Source organism: Molothrus ater, chromosome 25, assembly GCF_012460135.2.
Source record: "Molothrus ater isolate BHLD 08-10-18 breed brown headed cowbird chromosome 25, BPBGC_Mater_1.1, whole genome shotgun sequence".
Classification (NCBI taxonomy): Eukaryota; Metazoa; Chordata; class Aves; order Passeriformes; family Icteridae; genus Molothrus; species Molothrus ater.
Window position 1 is genome coordinate 4,597,605 of NC_050502.2, and position 26,984 is coordinate 4,624,588.

A 26,984-nucleotide genomic window follows, 5' to 3' on the forward strand; every position below is an offset into this window, starting at 1 on the left:
GTTAATGAGCAGATTAGTCATGGTGAATGTCGGGAATGCTTTGTTAATTCCGTAACCAGAGATGTCAAAACTCTGCTCGTGTGCCTAAAAACCATGGAAGTGTGTGCTGGAATCCCTGGGGATTCCTGGGATTTTATGAATTCATTGTGCTGTTCCTGGAGCTCCAGAAAGGGACCCCTGGAGCCACGTTCTGCCTTTAATTAACCCCTTGACGTCAGTGGGTTTCCAGAGAATGAGGATGAGGAGGATTTGGTCCTTTATGTCCCAGCAAATCTTGTTGCTGCTTTCTAGAAACGAGGAATCAGCTGCTCCTTTCACTCCCTTGATGGCCAAAATTACTGTTTTTCCCTGAAAAAAATTCCTCATTTTGGCTGTCAAATCCCAGTTTGGAAGGTTGGTTGTTTTCTCAGAGGTAGAGGTGGCCATGCTGAGATCCTGCTCCATCGTGGATCCTTTTTTTTTCTGCTTCTGCACCTCTCAAAACCTCTGCCAGTGTTGTTTCATTCCCTAAATTGGGAATGAAATTCATTCCCGAGAGGGATTTTGGCAATGGAGGCCTCACCCTTGCATGGTTTATTATTTATATTTATTTATTTCTACAGGTGATGTCATCAGGGTCATGAGTGCTTCAGTGGCAGAGCCAGTCCCAAGTCTCGCTGCCACCAGAGGATTTTTGGGGCTTTTGTTCTTTTCTTGTGCTGTGGCATTTTTTTAATCTCACAAAGAGAGTGAGGATTGTTACTCTTCAGTTTTAATTTTTAAGAGGTTGTAGGCTCATTGCAGCTGTGCCAGCGTGGATTTGTGTGCAGGTACAGGGTCAAAATGGGCCAGGCACTGGTGCCACCATCACCCTGGGGTCCCTGTCACCTCAGGGGCCGTGTGGGGTGTGACCCCATTTTCTCAGAGCCCCCACCCCGGGTTCTTCATCTCCTCATGGTCCCTGAGATGATGGGAAAGGTCCAAGGGGGTCTGTGGGGACCCTTTGGGGTGTCCCCTCATCACCTCATGGACACTTTGGGGTGTCCCCTCATCACCTCATGGACACTTTGGGGTGTCCCCTCACGACTTCAGAGATGCTTTGCGGTATCCCCCCCATCACCTGGGGGTCACCATCACCTCAGAGCCTCCACACCCCCCTCTCCATGGTCTCCCCATCACCTCAGGGACCCTTTGGGGTTTCCCCTCAGGGTCTTCATCACTCAGAACTCCCTTGCTCCCCGCCGGGGTTCCCCCTCATGGCCTCAGGATCTCCATCTCAAGGCATCCATCACCTCAAAGCCCTCACAGCCTCCCCCTTGTGCCCCCCCTCACCTCAGAGACCCCCGTGGGGCGCGCCCCCGCCATCCCCTCAGCAACCCCATCACCTCAGGGCCGCCGTGGGGTACTTCCCACCCCACACCACCCCCTCGGGGGCCCCCGCGCCGCCCCTTTAAGAGCCTCTTTGTCTCCGAGACACCCTTATTTACCCTCCCGAGCCTCAACCGAACTTCGGCCCCGCGATTCACAAAGCCCGGTACGTCACGGGCGGGGGCGGGACTCGAACCCGTGCCGGCCCGCCCCCCCCGGCGCCCATTGAACAGCGCCCCCTGCCGGCTGCGTAGACTGCGTACGCCCCGACACCGCTCTGCCCGCCGCGGCGTACACTACGCCAGCGGGGTGCGTACGCTACGCAAATAGCGTAAACACCCGCGGTCTTCGCCTGTGTGCCGCGCTACGCAATAGGCGTAAGCGGCGGAGAGGGAGGCGGGTGTTGGCGTTGAGCGACGCGCGCTCCAGCCAATGGGAGGGCGGGGCGGGGCGCGGCGGCCAATGGGCGGGGAGGGGGCGTGGCCGGCCGGGGCGTCTCGCGCTGGGTGACAGCTCGCGCGTGCTGGTGATGGCGGTAAATAAAGGGGACGCGGGGGGGGGGGGGGGGGGGGGAGAGAGAGGGGAGGTGTGGGGGGGACACACGGGACGCGACCCCTCCTGAGGGCAGAGAGGGACAGAGGGCTGGGGGGATATGGGGGATGAGGACGAGGAGGAGGAGGAGAGGAGGGGTCTTCGGCGCTGCCCCCCTCAAAAGGACCCCCCCGCCGTCCTCTGTGGTGGGGCTGAGCGGACCCCGCTCCGCTCCCCCCTCATCCCTCACAGGGGTCGCCGCCTTTGTGTGCGGGCGGGACCCCCGCGCCGGGCTCGGCGGCTCCGCAACTTTGCCTTTGTTGAGGGAACATCCTCCGCTCTCCACGTTCCCCCCCTCATTCTCGGGATCCACTCCCACCTCCCCAGGCTCCCCCTTTATTCTCCTTTTCCTAAAATTCCCCAAATCCCCTTCCAGCTCCTCCTTGCCGGGACCTTCTCCCCTTCCCTTCGCCGGGACCGTGAGGGGGTGCTGGGGGTCGTGGCTTTGCGGGAAGGGGGGGAAAAACCCCTTAAAAAACTCCCTTTAAACCTCCGTGCTGAGCTGGAACGGGGAAAGGGCACGAAAACGGGGAAATTCGGTGCGGGTTTGTGTTTATTTAGGAAAAAAACAAGCCTAAAAAGCCGTGCGTTTGTGTCCCCAAGAGGGGGGAAGAGCTGAACTTAATCCGGGGGAGGCTTTGGCAGCAAAACTGCTCCAAAATCCCCCTTTTTAAACCTCCAAGGGGATCCCCCTTTGCCACGATCACAGATCAGGGATAACCGAGCCCTTAAAAACGGGAATCCAGCGTAATTTTAGGAAAAAAAATCTCCCGTTAATCTCTTTACACGTAGGGAACGAGCCTGATCCTTGTGTCAGAACCGCTGCGGGTGGAACGGCGTGGGGAAAGCATCCCCGTTATCCCGAAATGTTGGAGCTGGGAAAGCGGGAAGTTATCTTTTACTTTGCAGAGTTTTTTTTTTTTTTGCTGTAGTTTTTAGTCAGGCAGAGATGCCTGGAGTGGCTGGGCTCGTCTGGTGTGAAACGAGGCGAAATTTGGTCCTTTTACGCTCTGCTGCCTCGGGGAAGATGCTCCTGGAGCCCAGGGATGGAGGTGGAGATTCCAGGGAAAACCGATGGATTTCAGCGGGGTTTTTTCCTGGAGTTTTCAGGCATTTTTTGTGAGGAAGAAATGCAGAAAGCAGCGGATTAAAAGGGATGATTTGTAGGGCTGGAAGCAAAAAAAATGAAGTGTTGTGGAGGGGGCTGAGAGCTGAGGAAATGTGGCCGGGAATGTGGGAATGAGGATGGGAGAAAGAGCTGGGGGATGAGAGGGGATAAACTAGTGGAATTGTGAATAAAAAAACTCCCTGTGGATGCAAGCAGCGTGGATTAAATTTGGATTAAATGAGTGTTGCTGTAAAGTGTTGGGAGCTGCCCCGTGTGGAATTTCCACCAAAATTTGGCTGCTCTGCCTCGGGGGGCTCCTGTGGTTTATGTAGGGTCAGAGAGGTTGGGTGATGTTTAAAAACCCAAAAAGGAGAAGGCAACAAAAGCATTTGGTGTTTTATTTGGTGTTTTTAACTGCCTTGAGAACGGGCTGGGTGCAGATATTTGGGAGTGATGTGCCAAGTGTGAGCAGCATTTGATGTCTCTGTGCTTTCAGCAAACCATAAATGTGCATTTATTCCTCCCCTGACCATTCTCCCAGTGCATACGAGCTGACTCCAAGTGGAAAAGGGTGTTTTGAAGTTGGCAGATTTTTTTTTTTCCCAGCGTGGAATAATTCCGGGTTTTGTGCAGGCTGGGTTGGTTACAAGAGAATTTCGCTTGTTCAGGAGCAAGGCTTGGACAATAGTCACACATGCAACGGGTTAGGGGCTTAGAAAAGAGCCAAAAAAGCCCAAACTGGGGATTTTTTTTTTTTTTTTTGGCTGTTGTGTGGCCAAGGATTGTTAGGAAGGAATCTCTTGCTGCAATTCCTGCCGAGATTCCGGCTCCGTGTGGTCCAAGGCTTGTGAGGATGGAGGAATTTGGGATCAGCTTCGTGTGCTGGGGCTGGGAAGGGAGCGGTGACAATTGCTCAGTGGGGACAGAAAAAAGCACATTCAGGTTCTGGGTGTCCTTTTTAGCAGAGGATTTCTTGTGGCTGCTGCAGCTCTGCCCACGTCACAGCCTGCAGGTCGTTCTCCTCAGTGCTAAACACACTCACTTGTTAATTATTATTTTTAAGCAGGCCCTGTGTTGTCTCAGCACCTCTGAACACGTGACAAGAAGCACTAGCTCAGCACCAAAAGTGGTTGATTCGGTCTAAAGGACTGAAAATGCCTTTTAGATCCTGTTTTTCTTGGCCTTTTTTTTTTTTTTTCCCCTTTCCTTAACTGTTTTTATACTGAAATGTCACAGGGACGTGCTGGGACTCGTAAAATGAAATTTAGTGTTTCCTCAGCCCTCAGAGGATGTTAATGGATTGATTTAGAATAGTTAGCAAATGGAAATAATTCAAAATAATACAAAATTCTAAAAAAACCTACAAAACTCAGCTGCTGGTGTGTAAGTGTGGATTCCTTCCTGAGTGCTTTTAGCTTTAGGGAAGCCTGAAAGGTTTTCTGAAGTTGACCCTAGCTCTGAGGCAAAACAAAACCTGAGGGGTTTGGTTTGAAATTGTTATAAATAAACAGAGAAATAATAAAGAAGTTGTCTGACAACTTTGCCTGTAAGTGGGAGCAGTGGTTGAGGTCAGGGTTGTTTCAAAGGTTTGAACTCCTCCAGCTCTTTATTTTGTGCAGGAATCCTCTCTGGTGAGAATGAGAACTTTTCTCACTTTGTTTAACAACATTTGTGGTTTTCAGCTTGAATATTTCATCAAGGGTTGGGTTTGTTGCTGGGGTTTTTATTTTTATTTTTTTTTCCCCTTTGGGGGATGAAACCTTGGGAGGTGTTTTTATCTCAGCAGCTTGATATTCATAAATCCTTCACCTTTCACCACACCTTCACTTCTCCCAAACTCTTCACCTTTCCCAAAATCTTCACCCTTCCTCAAACCCCTTCACCTTTCCCAAACTTTCCCTTCCCAAACCCCTTCACCCTTTCCCAAAATCTTCATGGTTTCCAAACCCCTTCACCCTTTCCCAAACCCCTTCACTTTTCCCAATCCCTTTCACCCTTTCCCAAAAACTTCACCTTTCCCAAATCCCTCCACCATTCCCAAAATCTTCCCCTTTCCCAAACCCCCTTCACCCTTTCCCAAAATCTTCACTTTTCCCAAACCTCTCCACCCTTCCCAAACCCCTTCCCCAAAATCTTCACTCTTTCCCAAATCCTCTTCACTTTTTCCCAAAGCCCTTGACCCTTTCCCAAATCCCTTCACCATTCCCAAAAATCTTCCCCTTTCCCAAACCCCCTTCACCCTTTCCCAAACTCTTCACCTCTCCCAAAATCTTCACTTTTCCCAAAACCTCTCCACCCTTTCCCCAAATCTTCCCCTTTCCCAAAACCTCTCCACCCTTCCCAAATCCCCTCCACCCTTTCCCAAAATATTCCCCTTTCCCAAACCCTCTTCACCTTTTCCCAAACCTCTTGACCCTTTCCCAAACCCCTTTCACCCTTTCCCAAACTCTTCACCTCTCCCAAAATCTTCACTTTTCCCAAACCTCTCCACCCTTCCCAAATCCCCTTCACCCTTTCCCAAACTCTTCACCCCTTCCCAAACCCCTTCACCCTTTCCCAAAATCTTCATGATTTCCAAAACCCTTCACTCTTTCCCAAACCCCTTCCCCTTTCCCAAAATCTTCACTCTTTCTCAGACCCCTCCACCCTTTCCCAAACCCTCTTCACCTTTTCCCAAAGCCCTTGACCCTTTCCCAAATCCCTTCACCGTTCCCAAAAATCTTCCCCTTTCCCAAACCCCCTTCACCCTTTCCCAAACTCTTCACCCTTTCCAAAATCCCCTTCACCCTTTCCCAAAATCTTCACCTCTCCCAAACCCCCTTCACCCTTTCCCAAAATCTTCGCCTCTCCCAAAATCTTCACTTTTCCCAAACCCTCTCCACCCTTTCCCAAAATCTTCCCCTTTCCCAAACCCCTTCACCCTTTCCCAAACCCCTTCACCCCAGACTCTTCTCTGGAAAAGAGCCCCCCTTGAATTGCAGTGAAAGGAAGAGGTCCCTCATTAGTGCCAAACCCTTAATGAGCCTTTGCTCCTAAGGATGCTGAGCAAATCCAAATTGTTGAACAGAAATGATTTCAAAATCCCATTCAGAGCTGAGGAAACCTCAGTTGTTGGTTGATGTTCCCCTGGGTGCTCTTCACTTTGGGGTTTTTGCTCCAGGATGGATCAGGTGAGGCTTTTGTGGCTCAGGAATTCCAGCACAGAGCAGCCAGAGCACCCCATGATAACGAACCAGATTCAAAAGGAGAGGAGATAAAACTGGAGGTGAGGTTCTGCCCTTTGCCAGTGTCTCTGGGATGGAATTTTGGGTGAACTGATTATTTATCTGTTTGCTGTAATTGATATCCTGGTGCACTGAGGAAAATTCAGATTAAACCCCACTGTTCTGCTGGCTGTGAAAGGAAAAAAAAAAAGAAATTCCCTTTTTGCAACAGCATTAAGGAGTGTCTGTAGTAGGCAGAAAAGAGCACAAAGCTGCCAAGTTTATATATTTTTCCTAATTGTTGTTAATGAGCTTTTAGCTTGCAAGATGATAATGAGGAGCACGTGAGCTGTTACACCTCCAGCTGGTGACAAATCAGCTGAAATTCCAGCAAATTGTTGGGCCCTACCTTGAGATTTCTGCAAGAACACTGGCTAGGTGAGTGCCTTTAATTAGCTAATTATGCTGTAATTCACTGAGAAGTCTGGCTTTGCTGAGGGAATAAAAAATACCTGAAAACCAGGAGCTTTTTCTTGTTCCTCCCCACGGTGCTCGCACTTCTCTCATCTCTCTGCTGGGCTCTGTAATTCAGATTTCAGCTGCTTTTCCAAATGGAGACAGAGAGCTGCAATCCAGGGATGTGACAGCTCCGAGTTCCTCTGAAATGTGGCTCGTGGAACGTGGCAGTCGTGACAAATGGACTATTTAAAGAAAGGTTCTGACTGAGGAGGTGGTTTTGCAGCAGTTTGAAGGAGTTTGCTGCCTGAAATGCCTAAGGGGGAAAAAAAAAAAAGCACATCCTCAGGAATCCCCCTCCAACAAGGCTGGAATCTCTAAATAACTTGGATTTTAAAATATATATAAAAATATACTATAATAGTATATAAAAATATAATATATACTATAATAGTATATAAAAATATAATATATAGTATAATTGTAATATATATATAATATACTATAATATATAATATATACTGTAATAGTAATATATATAATATATATTATATAATATATACTATAATATATATAATATAGACTATAATAGTATAGAAATATAACATATACTTTAATAGTAATATATATATAATATACTATAATATATATAATATAGACTATAATAGTATATAGAAATATAACATATACTATAATAGTAATATATATAATATATACTATAATATATAAAATATAATATATACTATAATAGTATATAAAAATATAATATATATAATATATTATATAGTATATATAATATATATAATATATTATATATACTGTAATAGTATATACTATACTATTAATACTATAATATATAATATATACTGTAATAGTAATATATATAATATACATAATATAATATATACTATAATATATATAATATAGACTATAATAGTATATAAAAATATAACATATACTATAATAGTAATATATATAATATATAATATAGACTATAATATATAATATAATATAGACTATAATAGTATAGAAATATAACATATACTATAATAGTAATATATATAATATATAATATAGACTATAATATATAATATAATATAGACTATAATAGTAATATATATAATATATATATAATATACTATAATATATATAATAGATACTATAATAGTATATAAAAATATACTATAAAAATATTCTAGATTTCAAAGAAAATGGCATTAATTATGAAAAATGCCTTTATTAGAATGGCATTAATTATGCTGAGGAAAAAAAATCCATGTAAAACTCTGTTATTCTTTAAAAAAAACCCCTGAAATCAGCTGTTTATTCCCTGGAGTTGGGAGAAAGAGCCCTGAGCTTGGATTTAATGATGTTTAATCATTCTTTCAAAAACACAAAGGAGGCACTAAAAGCTGCTGAGCTGAGCTGGAAAGAACTAATAGCTCGAAGTGAGATTGCAAAGTGATTTAGTTGCAGAGGTAAATCCATAATCCCAGCAGTCAGGAGTTAATCTGGCATCAGACTAAGACTAGAAGCAAATCTATTTAACTAAGAATAGTTAATTCACCTGAGCAGGGATGGAGATCCTGCCCAGCAGAGTTTATTTGGAGGAAATAAAATATTCAATGATGGAGAGTGGAAACTGCAAAGGGGAGAAAAAGCAAAATCTCCTTTGGAATTTGTTCTGCTCTTTTCCTGCACTTCCCAGGGTGGTTGGACCTTCTGGTTTGGGTAATGTGGAAATAAATCAGAATATAAGGAAGGAAATATCCTGTTTATCTTAAAATTAGAAGGGTTTAGGAACAGCTTTTTGTGGTATCAAACCCAAATTCGCCTCTCCCTCTTTTCTCTCCTTGTCCTGTTGTTGTTTCATGTGAGGACAAATTGAAGGGATGAACTTTAACCTCTTAGGAGGATCATTTATTCAAATAACAGATGCTGCAGGACTGGGGCCTGGCTTGATCTGCAGCTCTTAAGGAAGATTAACAACCTGAGAGTTCACAAATCACCTCGGCCTGGGGGCAGCACACAGGCACCCTCACGTCCTGAAATTCATAAAGAAAAAAAGGATTTCAGCCCAATATGCAAACCAGGAATATCTCCATCAGGGAAATGTAATTTCAACAAGTGATGTTTTTCCTTTTTGAGGCACAAACCTCGGGCCAGGCTGGGGCTGAAAAGATAAATTTCAGTTTTATTTTATTTTTAACACATTTAGTTTTAGGTTGTTTTTTTTTTAGTTTTTACTTCAGATCTCTGTTTGGACATTGAGGAAGAGCATGGATTGGCTTTTCCCAGCACAAACCAGGCCCAGCAGCTGAGCAGGGCAAGAGGATGTGTAAATCCCTTAATTCTTTGTTGGCAAGAAAACACAGAAGCCCTTGGTGGAGCCCCAGGGTCCAAGTGGAGGGCTCAGAGATTTTCTATTTCCAGAGCTGGGCACACAGCAGCTCCCTCCATATGGGAATGTGGGAATTCTTATGGATCCTGTACAGAAATCCCACTGAGCACCTTGGGCTTGGCTGGGCAGACAAATCAAACACCAAACCCCTCATTGTGCTGGGATCAATTGGATAAATGGCTGTGATTTCCTCATTTTTACCCATTTATAAAACCCACAGAAAATTTGCTGCTGTTGTAAAACCCAGAGAAAAATTTCTGCTGTTACAAAACCCACAGAAAAATTTCTGCTGTTACAAAACCCCCAGAAAAATTTCTGCTGTTACAAAACCCCCAGAAAAATTTCTGCTGTTGTAAAACCCAGAGAAAAATTTCTGCTGTTCTGCCTCACTCATTTAGGGTTCAAACCCCCAAATAATTGATTGGCAAAGCAAATGATGGAGGGGGCTGTGAAATCCTGGTGTTATTTTAGTCTGGGGATCCTGCAGGGATCAGAGGCTCCTTCCCTGCCCAGAGCCCACGTTGTGCTCTCCTCTTTAATGCTCTTTTCTTTTCCCTGAGGGGAGGATCAGGCCCGGCCTGCTGGGCTTTTCTGGCCTCTGCCACCTCTCTGGGACCAGATCTGCTGCCAGGATGGGCTCCTTGCTACTCCAGCAGGGATTTCACCAGCGTGGAGCTGAGTTTGGTTCCAAAAAGAGCAGCAGAGGAGTCCCCAGAAGTCAGCAAGTGCTGTGATCCCTCTTTGTGTGTGCCACAAAGGGATTCCAGTGCTGCCACAGGAGCCCCAGGTGCTGCAGCTGCCAAAATTCCCCTCCTCCCTGTGCCACGGGCTTCATCTCACTGAAATTCCTCTTTTTGGCACAGAATTTGGGAATGCTGAAGGTGCTGGAGGTCAGAGCATCGCCAGCTCTGCACTCAATCCCAGAATGGGTGAAACTGGGAAAGACTTGGAAGGTGAACAAACCCAAATTGATGCTGGGTTTTGTTGTTATTGGGAAGCTTGGATGGGATTGGAGTGGGATTTTCTCTGTGAAAAAGCTGAGTTTTGGTATTTGGAATCCATCAGCTGGGAAGCTCAACTCTGGATGTGTTGTTTTCCTGATAAATGGGATAATCATGGTTCAAGAGTGTGGGGAAAAGCAAAAATGCTTCCAGCAGGCTGGAAAATTTGGGATTTGTGTGGCTGGCTGTGATTTAAAGGAATGATTAAAAAGAAAAGTGGGAATCTGAGGGAAGGAAAGAAGGAATTTGAGTGCTGATCTCTGCTCCTGCTTTGTCACCTGGGGGTGATTTGGTTTCACCTGTCCCTGGTTCATTATTCCCTGGGCAGGGGGAAGAGTGAAAGGAAACAAAGATTTGGGGTGAATCCCAACAGTTTGGGGATGGGAGGCACAAAAAAAAAAGTGAATTTCCATCAGATTTGGAGTCGGTTCTGCTGATTTTGTGTCCTTAAATCTCCTCTCCTACCTGCTCTTAACTGAGCCGGTCAGGAGGGAAATTTGGGTGGAAAACCTCAGGATTTGGGACACCACCCTCTGCTCTTGTCACCCCTGTGGACACAGAATTCTGTGGGAATCCTGGGGTGTGCCAAGGTGGTTGTAAAGTGAAATTGGAACTTTGTGATGTGAAATTGGAACTTTCTGATGTGAAATTGGAACTTTTTATCAGTCAGAATCAGCTCTCAGCCTGTTCTAATTCCTGCTCCAGGCTGATAATTCCAAATGTGGGGTTTTGCTGTAATTGCTTCAGGCTCCTCCAGATGGAAGAGGCAGGGAAATGCTGGGAATTCCAGCAGGGAATTGCTGGGAATTTCTGGGAATTCCAGCAGGGAATTGCTGGGAATTCCAGTAGGGAATTCCAGCAGGGAATTGCTGGGAATTCCAGCAGGGAATTTCTGGGAATTCCAGGGAATTCCAGCAGGGAATTGCTGGGAATTCTTTCCCTTTTGGTTGCTCCAGGAGCCCTGGAGTTGTTCAGGAATGCTGGGAATTCTTTTAATGCCCACATCATCCTTCAGCTCCTGTTTCCCTTCCAAAAACCATCCCAAAAATAAAACCTGGATGGAAAGAAAGGGGAGAAGGGGTTTTATGTGCTGGGATAAATAGAGAAATTCAGTTTTAGAAAGCTGTGAACTATGACATAAATAGCATTTTAACAATTCTTTTTAACATCCTGGATGATTAAATAGGAATTCCCACCTTTTCAGGCATCTGCAGGATGTGGATTTTGGTTGTTTTCAGTGACTCTAAGGAATGTAGAGACAATATTTCACCTGGAAATGGAGTTTTGGAGCTGAGGTCAAGAGGTGAAAATTAAAAATGCAGCTCCTTGAGCTTCCGGTCACTTTTATTCATCTCTCCAATGAGAAACTGAGCTTGGCTCAATAAGAATATTCATATTCCAGAAGAATATTCAAATTTCATCTTTAAAATACTCTAAGTTTTAAAAACTTTCAACTCAATACTTTAAATTTTAAAAACTTTCAACTCAATACTTTAAATTCTAAAAACTTTCAACTCAATACTTTAAATTTCAAAAACTTCCAACTGAATACTTAAAATTTTTAAAACTTTCAACTCAATACTTAAAATTTTTAAAACTTTCAACTCAATACTTTAAATTTTAAAAACTTCCAACTCAATACTTTAAAAACTTTCAACTCAATACTTTAAATTTTTAAAACTTTCAACTCAATATTTAAATTTTTAAAACTTTCAACTCAATACTTTAAAAACTTTCAACTCAGTACTTCAAATTTTAAAAACTTCCAACTGAATACTTAAAATTTTAAAAACTTTCAACTCAATATTTAAATTTTTAAAACTTCCAACTCAATACTTTAAATTCTAAAAACTTTCAACTCAATACTTTAAAAACTTTCAACTCAATACTTTAAATTTTTAAAACTTTCAACTCAATACTTTAAAAACTTTCAACTCAATATTTAAATTTTAAAAACTTCCAACTCAATACTTTACATTTTAAAACTTCCAACTCAATATTTAAATTTGAAAAACTTCCAACTGACATGGCAGTGCAAACACCCAAGCCATCCCTTTGTGGACTGAAGGCTTTCACCTCCTCTTTGCCTTTTCCATGATTATTTCCAAACCCTGCTCCATTCCCAGGGATCTTCAGGAATGTCAATGGAAGACACATGTGCAGCCCTTTGTGTGGAGTTTGGAGTTCCAGCTCTTGCAAGAGGCCAAGGCTTTTGGTGGAATCCTAAATTTCCCTCCCGACCAACCCAAAAAAAGAGTTTGGTGCCTTCTCCCACTTGTTGGGATTCACCAGGAAAAGCAGAGGGAGGTGAATTTTTTTTCCACCAGAAACAGCAAAAAAAACAAGGCAGGATTTGGGTTATTTTACCCATATTTTCCTACAGTGTTGCAAAAAAAAAATGGTTAAAACCCCTCCCCAGATGTGCTTTATTTCATGTGACACCAATCCCCAATGGTTCTGTGCTTCACTTCTGCCATTCCCAGGAGGGAAATGAAGGAATGAGTGAAAAAATGGGAGCTTCCCACCTGTCCTGGCAGACGATTGCCAGCAGTTTGTGCTCTTCTCTTTATTCTGGAATCCCCTTTTGGGCAAATGAAAGCAGCATCGTTCCAGGCTTGAACACCCAGCACCTCTCCTGGCCCCTGCACTGGGGTTTTTTTGGGGTTTTTTTTGTCTTTTTGCGGATTTATTTAGAGAAAGAAAGTGGCTGCTGTCACCAGATGCCTGCAGATGGCTTTAATCAGGTTCCAAACGTGCAGCAACGGCGCAGAGGAGCAGAATGAGCTCGGGTGGTTTCTTGTAACTCTCTTTTAGGGGCAGCAGCCAAATTGTTTCTGCTGCTTTTGCTTCTGGGAGCTGTTAGGGGAGCTCAGTGGGAGATTTTTTCCAGGATTCTGAGCCATGCAAGGCAGGGAAGTGGGGTTTGCCCCAGTGTTTAAGCGATTTACAAGGTGAGAAGTTTTCAAATAGCCTCTAAAATGTTATTAGCTGAACTAATACCCCTCTTTCGCTTTTATTCCCTGGGGGTTTTATTCAGCTTTACTCATCTTTAATGGATTGCAGTGCTCCAAGTGGTTCCTTCTCTCTTTTTCCTCCCTTTTTCTTGTCCTTTCTCCCTCTTTTTCCCTTCTTCCTCTTTTTCTCTTCTTCCTCTCTCTTTCCCCTTCTCCCTGGTTTTTCCTTCTCCCTCTTTTTCCTTTCTCTCTTTTCCCCTTCTCCCTTTTTCTTTTCCCTTCTCCCTCATTTTCCTCCTTTTCTCTTTTCCCTTCTTCCTCCTTTTCTCTTTTCCCTCTTACTTTTCCCTTCTCCCTCTTTTTCTCTTCTCCCTCATTTTCCTCCCTTTTTCTTTTCCCTTCTCCCTCATTTTCCTCCCTTTTTCTTGTCCTTTCTCCCTCTTTTTCTCTTCTTCCTCTCTCTTTCCCCTTCTCCCTCTTTTTTCCTTCTCCCTTTTTCCCTTCTTCCTCTTTTTCCTCCCTTTTTCTTTTCTCTTCTTCCTTTCTCTTTCCCCTTCTCCCTTTTTCTTTTCCCTTCTCCCTCATTTTCCTCCTTTTCTCTTTTCCCTCTTTCTTTTCCCTTCTCCCTCTTTTTCTCTTCTCCCTCTTTTTCTCTTCTCCCTCTTTTTTCTTTCTCTCTCCTTTTCCCTTCTCCCTCATTTTCCTCCCTTTCTCTTTTCCCTTCTCCCTCTTTTTCCCTTCTCTCTCTTTTTCTCTTCTCCCTCATTTTCCTCCCTTTTTCTTTTCCTTCTCCCTCATTTTCCCTTTTCCCTCATTTTCCCTTCACCCTCATTTTCCCTTCTCCCTCTTTTTCCTCCCTTTCTCTTTTCCCTTCTTCCTCCTTTTCTCTTTTCCCTCTTTCTTTTCCCTTCTCCCTCATTTTCCCTCCCCATCCCTTCTCTGGAAAAGCTCTAAGTAGGTGAGAAAAGGAAGATTTCATAGAGATTCCTTCAATTCAGCTTTTATGGAAAGAAAAAAAAAACAAAGCCAAGAGTTAAAGCTGATCATTACAAAGAGCAGAGCTCGGAGTGTTTCTTTCCAGAGCTTTTGCAATTCAAGGTGTTCATTCCCTTGATTTTTTCCTCCCTTTTTCTTTTCCCTTCTTCCTCCTTTTCTCTTTTCCCTCTTTCTTTTCTCTTCTCCCTCTTTTTCTCTTTTCCCTCATTTTCTTCCCTTTCTCTTTTCCCTTGTTCCTCCTTTTCTCTTTTCCCTCTTACTTTTCCCTTCTCTCTCTTTTTCCCTTCTCTTTCTTTTTCTCCCTCATTTTCCTCCCTTTTTCTTTTCCCTTCTCCCTCTTTTTCCCTTCTCTCTCTTTTTCCCTTCTCCCTCTTTTCCCTCCCCATCCCTTCTCTGGAAAAGCTCTAAGTAGGTGAGAAAAGGAAGATTTCATAGAGATTCCTTCAATTCAACTTTTATGGAAAGAAAAAAAAAAAAAGAAAAAGCTGATAATTACAAAGAGCAGAGCTCGGAGTGTTTCTTTCCAGAGCTTTTGCAATCCAAGGTGTTCATTCCCCATCCTCCCATCCTGGTGCTGCTCGTGGCTTGTCCCATCCAATTTGGGATTTCTGGGGCAGCTCCAGCCCTGTGATCTCTGCCAGTTTAGGTTTGAGCTTTGTTTTTCCTGTGTTTACAGCTCCTGACTCACAAATCCTCTTCCCCTTTAATCCCAGCCTTGGAATTCCCACTGGGAGCTGCAGCTCTCTGTTCCCAGGAGGAGAATTGTCCCAAAATGTTTGGGTGCATGTGGAAAAGAGAGCAAAACTTCTCTCCTTAGTCCTGTGCCAGCTTTTCCAGGGATTTGTTTTCGCTCTGATGTGTGGGGGGTGCAGAGCTGGACCTGCAGCTGCTCCAGCTGCCTTTGGAACGTGTGAGAATTCAGAATTTATTCCAATCTTTGGGTTTTTTTTTTTTTTGTTGTTTTCATGGAAAGAGTCAAAAAATCTGAGTCAGCAGGAGAAATGTTGAATGTGAAGAACTCTGGTGGGTGGAGAAGCTTCACTTTTGAGGAAAAACCTCTCTCATTCAAGTGCTTTGGGGTGGAACAACCACAATTCCTTCCTGACTTTCAGATGTGCAATTATGGCCTGGATTTGTAAGGGAATTATCCCTGGACACCTGAAGAGAAGAGGGGAATATCAAATGCAGCATCAAAGGTGCTTTTGTGCTGAGAGAGAATTCCTGGATTTGGAGCTAACAAAGCTGCTTTGTGGGCTGCCCGAGGTGTTTGGAATCCCTTCCCTTCTCCAAGCAGGAAATCTCCTGGCCCAGCACAGGAAAAGCCAAAGCAGTTGACAAAAGGCTTCTGATTTATCTCCTGCATTGTCACACAGCATTCCTTAATCTGCTTTTATTTCTTTTTATTTTTATTTCTTTTTTAAATTCCCTGGATCTGCTGTGGGAGTGATCTCCTAGGAGAACCCAGCAGCTCTCTTCCTCTTTGGGAATTGAGGAGAAATTCAATGTTTTTTTTGAAAATTACACTTCACAGAGCCCACGAGCAACCAGCTGTTTGATCAATCCCTAAAATATTCTGTCTTTCAAGCCTATTTTTTTTGTTCCAAAGTAGAAATTTGCTGTGCTGGGGAGGCTGAAGGGTTAAATTCCCCACACTGTCGCATATGGCAGTGAGCAGAATCACAGATGTTGATGATACAACATAATTAGTATTCTTTTATGTAAATGAAGGCTGTCAATGTTACCACAGTGTCTGCACTCCTGCAAGCTGGAATTTCTGCCACTTGCTCTCCCTGAGCTTCAGGATTCAAAATAAAATTCCAGGATTTTTATATCCACACCTGAGGAGGAAAATTAAAGAGGAAAAAAAAAAGCTTAGGGAGGGAAAAAGGCGAGGAAGGGATTTTTCCAACTTGGGAAAAAAGAGACCAAATCAATCCTTTGTTTAAATGAGGATTTCCAAAATCCTTTCCACATCTTGGGGTTTGGGAGGGAATGAGCCCAGCCCAAGGGAAATGTGGGAATTTCTGAGCTGCTTTAAATAAAAACCTCAGGGGTTCTTTGGGTGCTCAAGTGGCCTCTTGAGCTTTCAGTGGAGTCCAGGAGAAAGAACTGAGGAGCTTTGACATTTCTCTAAGAGATTCCATCATCCACAGCAATAATCCTGATAAAGGTGGTAATTAAAGCAAATTTGTGCCATTTGAGGCCACTAAAAATGCATTTCCTTCACCTGGCCAGCTCCCTGCCCACCCATGCAGGTGAGGGCTCCGTCCCTGCCTCAGAGCTTTGGCAAATGCTCAGCTTTGCACCTCATAAAATGATATTTTAACCACATTTTCTGTGTGCCAGGCCCCTGTGTAACCAACTTCATTCAGATCCCTTTTTCCATTCTCTCCTACCTCTGTTTTTTCCCCCGTTTTTCCCCATTTTTTTCTCCTCTGTGATTATTTTGTTGCACTTTGCACCTGCCATCCCCTCACTGCTTCCTTTTTATTGTTTGAAAAAGCACCTAGAACTGAAATTTAACTGAGCACAGCTTTTCTTTTCTTGATCTTTCCCCCCTTCTCCTCCCTCTGTCTCTCACCAGGCAATCCAAGCAGCCAAAAAAATCCAAGTGATCACAGGAGGGCCACATTTTTTTCCTCCTGTTTGTTTTTTCTTTTTGACTCCCATTTTTTCCCCTCTGCCATATGTTGGGTCATGCACTACAAAAGCCTCACCATGAAGAGGCTCCATGTGATCAGCAGATTTTTTTTACAGCCTGCTCAAATAAAAAATAATGAAAGCAGGGAATGAAATGGAATGGAATGGAATGGAATTTTGTGTGTGAGAATTCAGGATCTGGGGGTAATTCCACAGAATTATTTCTGGGATAAATGAGTTCTGCACTGAGGGGTTAATGCTGCTCCTTCCAGGGTTCCAGGCTTGCTTTCTGTGCATCACCAGGATATTTTCCCTTCTCTCTCCAGGGCTTTGAAGCTGCCTGGCAGTGAGGACTTCCCAATAATTAAATTCTCCAGGATTGTGGGAGGATGATGGGGCTGCTGCACGCCCGGGACGCGGCGGGGCCGAGGAGAGGATGTGTGAGCTGCACCCCGTGAGTGCTGAGCCCTCAGAGCCTTGGGGCACTGGGAAAAGGATCCCCAATTCACTGGGGATCTTCTATCAAACCAATCTTTGATCAAGCCTTAGGATTTTAGATTTTTATACATTTATAATCCTGTATAAATATGTGGCTGAGGAGAGGATGTGTGAGCTGCACCCCGTGAGTGCTGAGCCCTCAGAGCCTTGGGGCGCTGGGAGAAGGATCCACAATTACTGGGGATCTTCTATCAAACCAATCTTTTAGCAAGATTTAGGATTTTAGATTTTTATACATTTATAATCCTGTATAAATATGTGGCCAAGGAGAGGATGTGTGAGCTGCACCCCGTGAGTGCTGAGCCCTCAGAGCCTTGGGGCACTGGGAGAAGGATCCACAATTACTGGGGATCTTCTATCAAACCAATCTTTGATCAGGCCTTAGGATTTTAGATTTTTATACATTTATAATCCTGTATAAATATGTAGCCAAGGAGAGGATGTGTGAGCTGCACCCTGTGAATTCTGACCCCTCAGAGCCTTGGGGCACTGGGAAAAGGATCCACAATTACTGGGGATCTTCTATCAAACCAATCTTTGATCAAGCCTTAGGATTTTAGATTTTTATACATTTATAATCCTGTATAAATATGTGGCTGAGGAGAGGATGTGTGAGCTGCACCCTGTGAGTGCTGAGCCCTCAGAGCCTTGGAGGGACTGGGAAAAGGATCCACAATTACTGGGGATCTTCTATCAAACCAATCTTTTAGCAAGATTTAGGATTTTAGATTTTTATACATTTATAATCCTGTATAAATATGTGGCTGAGGAGAGGATGTGTGAGCTGCACCCTGTGAATTCTGAGCCCTCAGAGCCTTGGGGCACTGGGAAAAGGATCCCAAATTCACTGGGGATCTTCTATCAAACCAATCTTTGATCAAGCCTTAGGATTCCAGCTTTTCATACATTTATTTTCCTGCAATTCTTTAGTGTAGAACTCTCAACTCCATATCCAGAGTCAGCTGCTGCTCTCCCATTTTTACAAAACCATTTCCTCTCCAGGCCTTGGAGTCAAGGACACCTCAGTGCCTCAGGCCCTGAGAGATGTGAACAAAAATGATTCGAGGGAGCAAACTTGGGGTCAGTGACTTCATTACCTGAAGCTGTAATTGGAAGATTAAGATGCAAATATGGGGAAATTGGGGTGTCCTGTGCAGGACTAGGAGTCAGATTTGATGATCCTAACCCTAACCCCTCCAATTAGGCCCCCTCCCAATGACCCTACAAGGACACTTCAAATCAGTGTCACTGAGACATAAACTTTAATAAATCATCACAGCTCTAAAACCCTTTCCCTTGTCTTTTCTGCCCCCAAGGTCAGAGCAGCAACACCTCCTGTGTGACATGGGTGGATGCAAATGTGGGGAATTTGGAATGTTGTGTGCAGGGCCAGGAGCCAGATTAGATGATCCTAACCCTCCAATGACCCTTTAAAAACACCTCAAATCCATGTCACAGCTCTAAAACCCTTTTCCTTGTGTTTCCCCCCCCTAACTCCTCCTGTGAGTCATGGATAGCTACAAACAGGGAGAATTTGGGATGTCTTGTGCAGGACTAGGAGTCAGATTTGATGGTCCTAACCCTCCCAATGACCCTACAACAAGATCTCAAATCTGTGTCACAGCTCTCACAGCTCTTTTCCCTGGTTTTTCTTTTCCTTCCCCCGAGGTCAGAGCAGTGGCTCCTCCTGTGAGACATGGACATGGATAGATGCAAATGTGGGGAATTTAGGGTGTACTGTGAGGGCCAAGAATCAGATTTGAGATCCTAACCCTCCCAATGACCCTACAACAAGATCTCAAATCTGTGTCACAGCTCTTTTCCTTGTTTTCTTTTGCCCCCAAGGTCGGAGCAGCGACTCCTCCTGTGAGTCATGGATAGATGCAAACATGTGGGGCGGCTACGACTCGCCCAGGACCACTCGATCCTGAACCCCCAGAAGTGGCAGTGCGTGGACTGCCACACCACCGAGTCCCTCTGGGCCTGCCTCAAGTGCTCGCACGTGGCCTGCGGGCGCTACATCGAGGAGCACGCCCTGAGGCACTTCCAGGAGAGCCGGCACCCCTTGGCCATGGAGGTGCACGAGCTCTACGTCTTCTGTTACCTCTGCCAGGATTATGTCCTCAATGACAACCCCGAGGGCGACCTGAAGCTGCTGAGGAGCTCCCTGTCGGCCATCAGGGGCCAGAGGAGCGGGAGGACGCTGCGCTCCACGGCGCTGGCCGAGGATGCCTGGAGGAGGAGGAGCCCCCAGGGCCAGTCCCAGATGCTCACGGCGCTGTGGCACCGGCGCCAGGCCCTGCTGGCGAGGGCTCTGCGCACCTGGTTCCACAAGAGCTCCCGGGGACAGCTGAAATTAAAGGAGAAAAAACAAATGGAGGAGCTGGAGAAGAAGAAGGAGGCGGCTCGGCAGCGGCGGCGGGAGATGAAGAGGCAGCTCCTGGAGGAGCTGGCCAGCACTCCCCCCAGGAAGAGCGCCAGGCTGCTGTCCCACGTGCACAGGGAGAGCCTGATCCCAAGGAAATTCAGGGAGGTGGCCACAGCTTCCCCTACCTCAAGGCAGGTGCAGAGCAGCAGATTGAAGCAGTTCTACTCCATCCGGAGGCAGCCCCTGATGACGCCCGGCGTGACGGGGCTGAGGAACCTGGGCAACACTTGTTACATGAACTCCATCCTGCAGGTGCTCAGCCACCTCCAGAAGTTCAGAGAATGTTTCTTGACTCTTGATCTCTGTGAAACAGAAGAACTTTTAGCTCAAACTGTGAATGGGAGGGCCAGGATGCCTGGCAAGCTGGCAAACGGGGCCGCTGCCAGCGAGCCAGGGAAGCCTGACAAGGTTCAGAGCTCCCCGGCCGCCTTGAACGGGGCCTCCTCCATCAGCCGCAGCTTGGAGCTGATCCAGCCCAGGGAGCCCAGCTCCAAGCACATCTCCCTGTGCCACGAGCTGCACACCCTGTTCAGGGTGATGTGGTCTGGCAAGTGGGCCCTGGTGTCCCCCTTTGCCATGCTGCACTCCGTGTGGAGCCTGATCCCCGCCTTCCGCGGCTACGACCAGCAGGACGCGCAGGAGTTCCTGTGCGAGCTCCTGGACAAGGTGCAGCAGGAGCTGGAGTCTGAGGGCAGCAGGCGCAGGATCCTCATCCCCTTCTCGCAGAGGAAGCTCACCAAGCAGGTCCTCAAGGTGGTCAACACCATTTTCCACGGGCAGTTGCTCAGCCAGGTATGGAATTGCTTTTCCAGTTGGAGCTGTTCACACCGAGGAGCAAAGGCTTTGCACCTTGAGGATCCCATTTAGGAGTCTCTTAGGAATTCCCCAGGAAGAAATCCCTTGAATTGCCACCATTTCCATCCTTGGAAATGCACAAATTTAGCACAAATTCACTTCAGTTGTGCCACTTCTGGATGAAACCTGCACAAGCACAGAAGTCCTGAGCCTCTCATTTTAGGGTTTGAATGTGTTTAGTCCTGAGGTTTTAGGGTTTGAATGTGTTTAGTCCTGAGGTTTTAGACAAAGGCTCTGCACGCTGAGGATCCCATTTAGGAGTCTCTTAGGAGTTCCTAATTCCTGAGGAAAAAAAATCCCTTGAATTGCCACCATTTCCATCCTTGGAAATGCACAAATTTAGCACAAATTCATTTCAGTTGTGCCACTTCTGGATGAAACCTGCTCAAGCATAGAAGTCCTGAGCCTCTCATTTTAGGGTTTGAATGTGTTTAGTCCTGAGGTTTTAGGGTTTGAATGGGTTTAGTCCTGAGGTTTTAGGGTTTGAATGTGTTTTTAAGATGCCTTTGCATTTTTTTATGCCCCTTTTCCTTGTGGTTTTTTCCCCCCAAAGTTGGAGCAGTGACACCTCCTGTGGGACATGGGTGGATGCAAAAGTGGGGAATTTGGGGTGTCCTGTGCAGGGCCAGGAGTCAGAATTGATGATCCTTTTGGCCACCTTGCAATTGGGGTTATCCCAGGACCCTATAAAGAGATTTCAAATGTGTGTCACAGCTCTAAAACCCTTTTCCTTGTGGTTTTTTCCCCCAAGGTTGGAGCAGTGACACCTCCTATGAGATGTGGGTAGATGCAAATGTGGGGAATTTGGGGTGTCCTGTGCAGGGCCAGGAGCCAGATTTGATGACCCTAACCCTCTTCCAATGACCCTACAAGGAGATTTCAAATGTTCCAGCACTAAAACCCTTTTCCCTGTGGTTTTTTCCCCCAAATTTGGAGCAGTGACACCTCCTGTGAGACATGGGAAGATGTAAATATGGGGAATTTGGGGTGTCCTGTGCAGAGCCAGGAGTCAGAATTGATGATTTGATGACCCTTTTGTCCTTCCAGCTGGGGAAGGCCCAAAGTCCCAAAGCTGTGAGCACTGCCTGCATTTCAGTTCCATCACAAAGCCAGCTGTGTGTGTCCCTGTGTGTCCCTGTCCCAGGTCACCTGCAGGACGTGCAACTACAAATCCAACACTGTGGAGCCCTTCTGGGACCTGTCCCTGGAGTTCCCAGAGCGCTACCACGCCCTGGAGAAGGGAATCCTGCCCGTGCCCCAGGCCCAGTGCCTGCTCACTGAGATGTTGGCCAAATTCACCGAGACCGAAGCCCTGGAGGGGAGGATCTACGCCTGTGACCAGTGCAACAGTGAGTGCCACCCCCCTGGCACTGTCCCCTGCCAGGGACACCCCTGCAGTGTGGCCTGCAGGGCTGGGGAGTCATTCCTGAGTGGATGTGCTTGGGAGCAGAGCCTGGAATCAATCCTGCCCCACAAACCGAGAGAGTTCAGCTTCCTCTGAGCTCGCTTTGCTTTGATTCTTTGGGAGGAGAAAGAATTAAATTGTATTTATTATTTATTCATTTATGAATTGGAATTATGGAATTGGAATTATTATGGAATAATTATTCATAATTATTGGAATTATGAAATGGCTGAGCAATTCTGAAGGGCTTCTGAGGAATTCTGAATGGCTTTTGAGGAATTCTACTTTTAAGGAATTCTGAGTGGCTTTTAAGGAATTCTGAATGGCTTTAAAGGAATTCTGAATGGCTTTAAAGGAATTCTAAATGGCTGAGGAATTCTACTTTTGAGGAATTCTGAGTGGCTTTTAAGGAATTCTGAATGGCTTTAAAGGAATTCTAAATGGCTGAGGAATTCTACTTTTAAGGAATTCTGAATGACTTTTAAGGAATTCTGAATGGCTTTTAAGGGATTCTGAATGATTTGTAAGGAATTCTAAATGGCTTTAAAGGAATTCTGAATGGGTCAGGAATTCTACTTTTAAGGAATTCTGAATGGCTTTTAAGGAATTCTAAATGGGTCAGGAATTTTAGCTCACTAAGAGATTTTAAATGGCTTTTTAAAGAATTCTGAATGGCTTTTAAGGGATTCTGAATGATTTGTAAGGAATTCTGAATGACTTTTAAGGAATTCTGAATGGGTAAGGAATTCTAGCTCACTAAGAGATTTTAAATGCTTTTAAGGAATTCTGAATGACTTTTAAGGAATTCTGAATGGCTTTTAAGGAATTCTGATTGACTTTTAAGGAATTCTGATTGACTTTTAAGGAATTCTGAATGGCTTTTAAAGAATTCTGATTGACTTTTAAGGAATTCTGAATGGCTCAGGAAACATTTTCCAGCTGGAGGAGTGAGGGAAAAGGCCCCAAGTGCCAGGAGCAATGGGGGCACTGCTGCCAGAGCTGCTGCAGGAGCTGGGGCTGCACAAATCCAATTAACAGGTGCTGTGCTAATTGGGATCTCTGACAGCCACTGGCCCCTTCTGCTCCAGCCTTTCCTGGGAGGAGGAGGAGGAGGAGGGAGGAATTCTTCCTCTTTTCCAGCTTTGCTGTTGCTGGGAGCATTTTTTAAATGCTTCTATGAGAAGCACAAAACAGCAGAGAGAATAAAATATCCAATATTTGTGAGCTGGAATCCACCTGTTGGTTGGAATTCTGCAGCCTAGGAAATCTTGGGCTCAACATTCCAACAGGAAAAACTCTGATTTCTCACTCAGAGGTGACAAATATTTGTGCGATTAGGAGAAAGAAATTCGGAATTTTTTATTCCTGTGGCCATCCCCATGCTGGGAAAAAAAAAAAAAAATAAAGATTTCAACCTGTGCTGGTTTTTCTCTTTGGTGAATCAACAAGATCCTGATAATCTTTACCTTGGGGGGGGTTTTGGGGTTTTTTTTGGGCAGGTAAACGGCGAAAATCTTCTCCCAAACCTCTTGTTCTGAGTGAAGCTAAAAAGCAGTTGCTGATCTACAGACTACCTCAGGTCCTCCGGCTGCACCTTAAACGCTTCAGGTGAGGCACTGAGGACATTTTTTGGGGGAAAAAAATGACCAAAAATGGGCCTTTAAATACCCTCAGTCGCTGCTCAAATCAGTTGTGTAACTTCTGAGCCATCACATTTGTGAAACCCCCTCGTGTTGCCTCTTTACAGGGTTTTTTTTTCTGCCACAATTTAATATTTTGTGCATTTAATCCTTAATTTCTTCGGGTTTTAATCAAGTTTGCAGGCAGCTTGGAAGGAGAAGTCAGGAAGCTGAGTGAAAAGTGGGAGATGGAGAGAATTCAGGGCCAATATTGGCTGTTTACCTGTGGAACAGAAAGCAGAAAAAGCTCAAAATATGAGGAAAAGTCTCTGAAAAAGTGGTTAGGGTGGGTGTGGGGGGGTTTTAAAGGATTTTAAAGGTGTTCAGAGGAGAAATCTGGCTCAAAAATATCCCAGCTAAAACAAAAATTATCAATGGCAGGGGGAGACCCCACCTAAAATAAAAATTATCAATGGCAAAGGGAGATTTTGGGGTGAAACCCCTGGATTTGGTGCCACTGAGCACCCCGAGTGTGGGGTTTGTGTGTTTGGGGTTCCTGCAGGAGATTTTGGTTCAAAACCCCCAGATTTGGTTCTGCTGAGCACCCTGAGTGTGGGATTTGTGTGCTTGGGGGGGATTTTGGGGTGAAACTCAGGACTGAGCACCTTGAGTGTGGGATTTATGTATTTGGGGGTTTCCTGCGGGGAATTTTGGTCCAAAACCCCTGGATTTGGTTCTGCTGAGCACTTTGAATGTGGGATTTGTGTTTGGGGGGTTCCTGCAGAGGATTTTGGTTCAAAACCCCCAGATTTGGTTCTGATGACCACCCTGAGTTTGGGCTTTGTGTGTTGGGGGTTCCTGTAGGAGATTTTGGGATGAAACCCCTGGATTTGGTTCTGCTGAGCACCTTGAGTTTGGCCTTTGTGTGTTTGGGGGGGTTTTGTAGGGGATTTTGGTTCAAACCCCCCAGATTTGGTTCTGCTGAGCACCCTGAGGACAGGATTTGTGTGTTTGGGGCATTCCTGCAGGGAATTCTGATTGAAACCCCCAGGTTTGGTTCTGCTGAGCACCCTGACTGTGGGATTTGTGTGTTTGGGGCATTCCTGCAGGGAATTCTGATTGAAACCCCTGGATTTGGTTCTGCTGAGCACCCTGACTGTGGGATTTGTGTGTTTGGGGCATTCCTGCAGGGAATTCTGATTGAAACCCCCGGGTTGGTTCTGCTGAGCACCCTGACTGTGGGATCTGTTTGTTTGGGGTTCCTGTAGGAGATTTTGGTTCAAACCCCCCAGGTTTGGTTCTGCTGAGCACCCTGAGGACAGGATCTGTTTGTTTGGGGCATTCCTGCAGGGAATTTTGATTCAAGCCCCCAGGTTTGGTTCTGCTGAGCACCCTCAGTGTGGGATCTGTTTGTTTGGGGCATTCCTGCAGGGAATTTTGATTCAAGCCCCCAGGTTTGGTTCTGCTGAGCACCCTCAGTGTGGGATCTGTTTGTTTGGGGCATTCCTGCAGGGAATTCTGATTGAAACCCCCAGGTTTGGTTCTGCTGAGCACCCTCAGTGTGGGATCTGTTTGTTTGGGGCATTCCTGCAGGGAATTCTGATTGAAACCCCCAGGTTTGGTTCTGCTGAGCACCCTGAGGACAGGATTTGTGTGTTTGGGGCATTCCTGCAGGGAATTCTGATTCAAACACCCCAGATTTGGTTCTGCTGAGCACCCTGACTGTGGGATTTGTGTTTGCAGGTGGTCTGAGCGCAATCACCGCGAGAAGATCGGGGTCCATGTCCTCTTTGAGCAGGTATTAAACATGGAACCTTACTGCTGCAGGGACTCTCTGCCCTCCCTTGCCACAGATTCCTGTGTCTATGACCTCTCAGCTGTGGTGATGCATCACGGGAAGGGGTTTGGCTCGGGACACTACACAGCCTATTGCTACAACACGGAGGGAGGTGCGTGAGCCGGCCCCAGGCAAATCCCCTCCCAACCCTCTCCCCTTCCTCACCTTCCTTGGCTTTTCCCTCCTTTGGAATCCCTGCCCCAGGATTCCAGTTCCTTGGGATCCACTCCTTGCCCTTCAGTAGTTTGTTTTCCCTGCTGTATTTTTATTTTTTTTTATATTTTTTTGTCTTTTATTTTTGCCTTTTTTTTTTTTTTTTTTTTTTTCCTGGGAATGGTGGGAATTCTTCATTCTGCCAAAGCTGCTGCAGCTGGGTTTGCCCAGGATCCTGGGGATTCAGGAGATGAACAGAAAGTGTTTTGAAGCTGGAAAAAACAGGAACTATTCATGAGCAACATCCGCAGGGGGCTGGGAGATCCCAGCAGCTGGATCAGGACAGGCTCTGCCTTCCTGGCTGCACAAATTGGGAATTTTTGGCTGCCTAATTCAGCTTTTGGGCTGATTAAAAGATGATTTGATATTTCTAAAGCACCCCCAAAAAATTCTATTTTAAAATTATATTAAAATTTATATATTTTCAAATTATATTAAAATTATAGTTTTAAAATTCTATTTTAAACTGTATTTTAAAAATTCTATTAAAAACTGTATTTTTAATTTATATAGAAATAATATTTAAATAATATATTTATATTATATTTATATTTTATACTATAATATATTTAAACAATAATATTAAAATTATATTTATAGTAAAAGTATATTTATTAAAATTATATTAAAATTATATTAGTTAAAATTTATATTAAAATTGTATTAAAAATTATATTCAAGCCATTTTCCAGCTTACAGGAAAAGACAGAGTTGCCTTTTCTCCTGTGGATGTTTCCTGTGAGCAGTTCCAAAATCCAATGGGATCCTGCCTCAGCTAAAAGGGTTTTTTCCCCTTTTTTCCAGGTTTTTGGGTGCACTGCAATGACTCCAAACTGAATGTATGTAGTGTGGAGGAGGTGTGCAAGACCCAGGCCTACATCCTCTTCTACACTCAGAGAACGCTGCAGGACAAAGCAGGAATCCCAGAAAAACAACTCCAAACTCAGGTGTTTGCCACCCAAAACCAGTGACAAGGACACAAAAGTGACATTCCCACCAGGGGAAACACTCCCGGCTGCTTTGGGGAACTTCTGGGGTTCAACTTCCCCTGATCTGGGGGGAAACTGCAGGAATGGGGTCAGGGCAGGGATGGGATCAGGGATCGGGGCAAGGATGGGATCAGGGCAGGGATGGGATCAGCAGTGGGATCAGAACAGGAGTGGGATCAGGGCAGGAACAGGATCAGGGCAGGGATGGGATCAGGGATCAGAACAGGAGTGGGATCAGGGATCAGGGCAGGAACAGGATCAGGGCAGGGATGGGATCAGGGATCAGGGCAGGGATAGGGCAGGAGTGGGATCAGAGCAGGGATGGGGTCAGAGCAGGGATGGGATGGGGCAGGAATGGGATCAGGGATCAGGGCAGGAGTGGGATTGGGCAGGAATTGGAATCAGGACAGGGATGGGATTGGGACAGGAGTGGGATCAGGGAT

General features: G+C 45.3%; 1 protein-coding gene across 2 annotated transcripts; it reads left to right on the forward strand.

Moving 5' to 3' along the window:
* The first annotated feature begins 1,831 nt into the window (after positions 1-1,831).
* USP49 (ubiquitin specific peptidase 49) lies at positions 1,832-26,672 on the forward strand. Of its 2 annotated transcripts, XM_036398178.1 has the most exons (7): positions 1,832-1,882; positions 17,024-17,151; positions 19,041-20,415; positions 21,623-21,827; positions 23,383-23,491; positions 25,246-25,451; positions 26,357-26,672. In XM_036398178.1, the coding sequence occupies exons 3-7, from the start codon at positions 19,069-19,071 to the stop codon at positions 26,521-26,523; spliced, it is 2,034 nt and encodes a 677-aa protein (XP_036254071.1). In that variant the 5' UTR covers positions 1,832-1,882; positions 17,024-17,151; positions 19,041-19,068; the 3' UTR covers positions 26,524-26,672. The 2 variants fall into 2 exon arrangements, with proteins under 2 accessions (XP_036254071.1, XP_036254072.1); XM_036398179.1 differs by lacking the exons at positions 1,832-1,882; positions 17,024-17,151 and adding an exon at positions 17,463-17,486.
* The last annotated feature ends 312 nt before the right edge of the window (positions 26,673-26,984 follow it).

What these genes read in the sequence shown, in the direction of transcription:
- USP49 (XM_036398178.1), top strand. Translation starts at nt 19,069, where the DNA reads ATGGATAGATGCAAACATGTGGGGCGGCTACGACTCGCCCAGGACCAC. An exon ending in CGCCTGTGACCAGTGCAACA is followed by an intron (nt 21,828 to 23,382) that starts GTGAGTGCCACC and finishes TTTTTTGGGCAG; the next exon opens with GTAAACGGCGAAAATCTTCT. An exon ending in TTGCTACAACACGGAGGGAG is followed by an intron (nt 25,452 to 26,356) that starts GTGCGTGAGCCG and finishes CCTTTTTTCCAG; the next exon opens with GTTTTTGGGTGCACTGCAAT.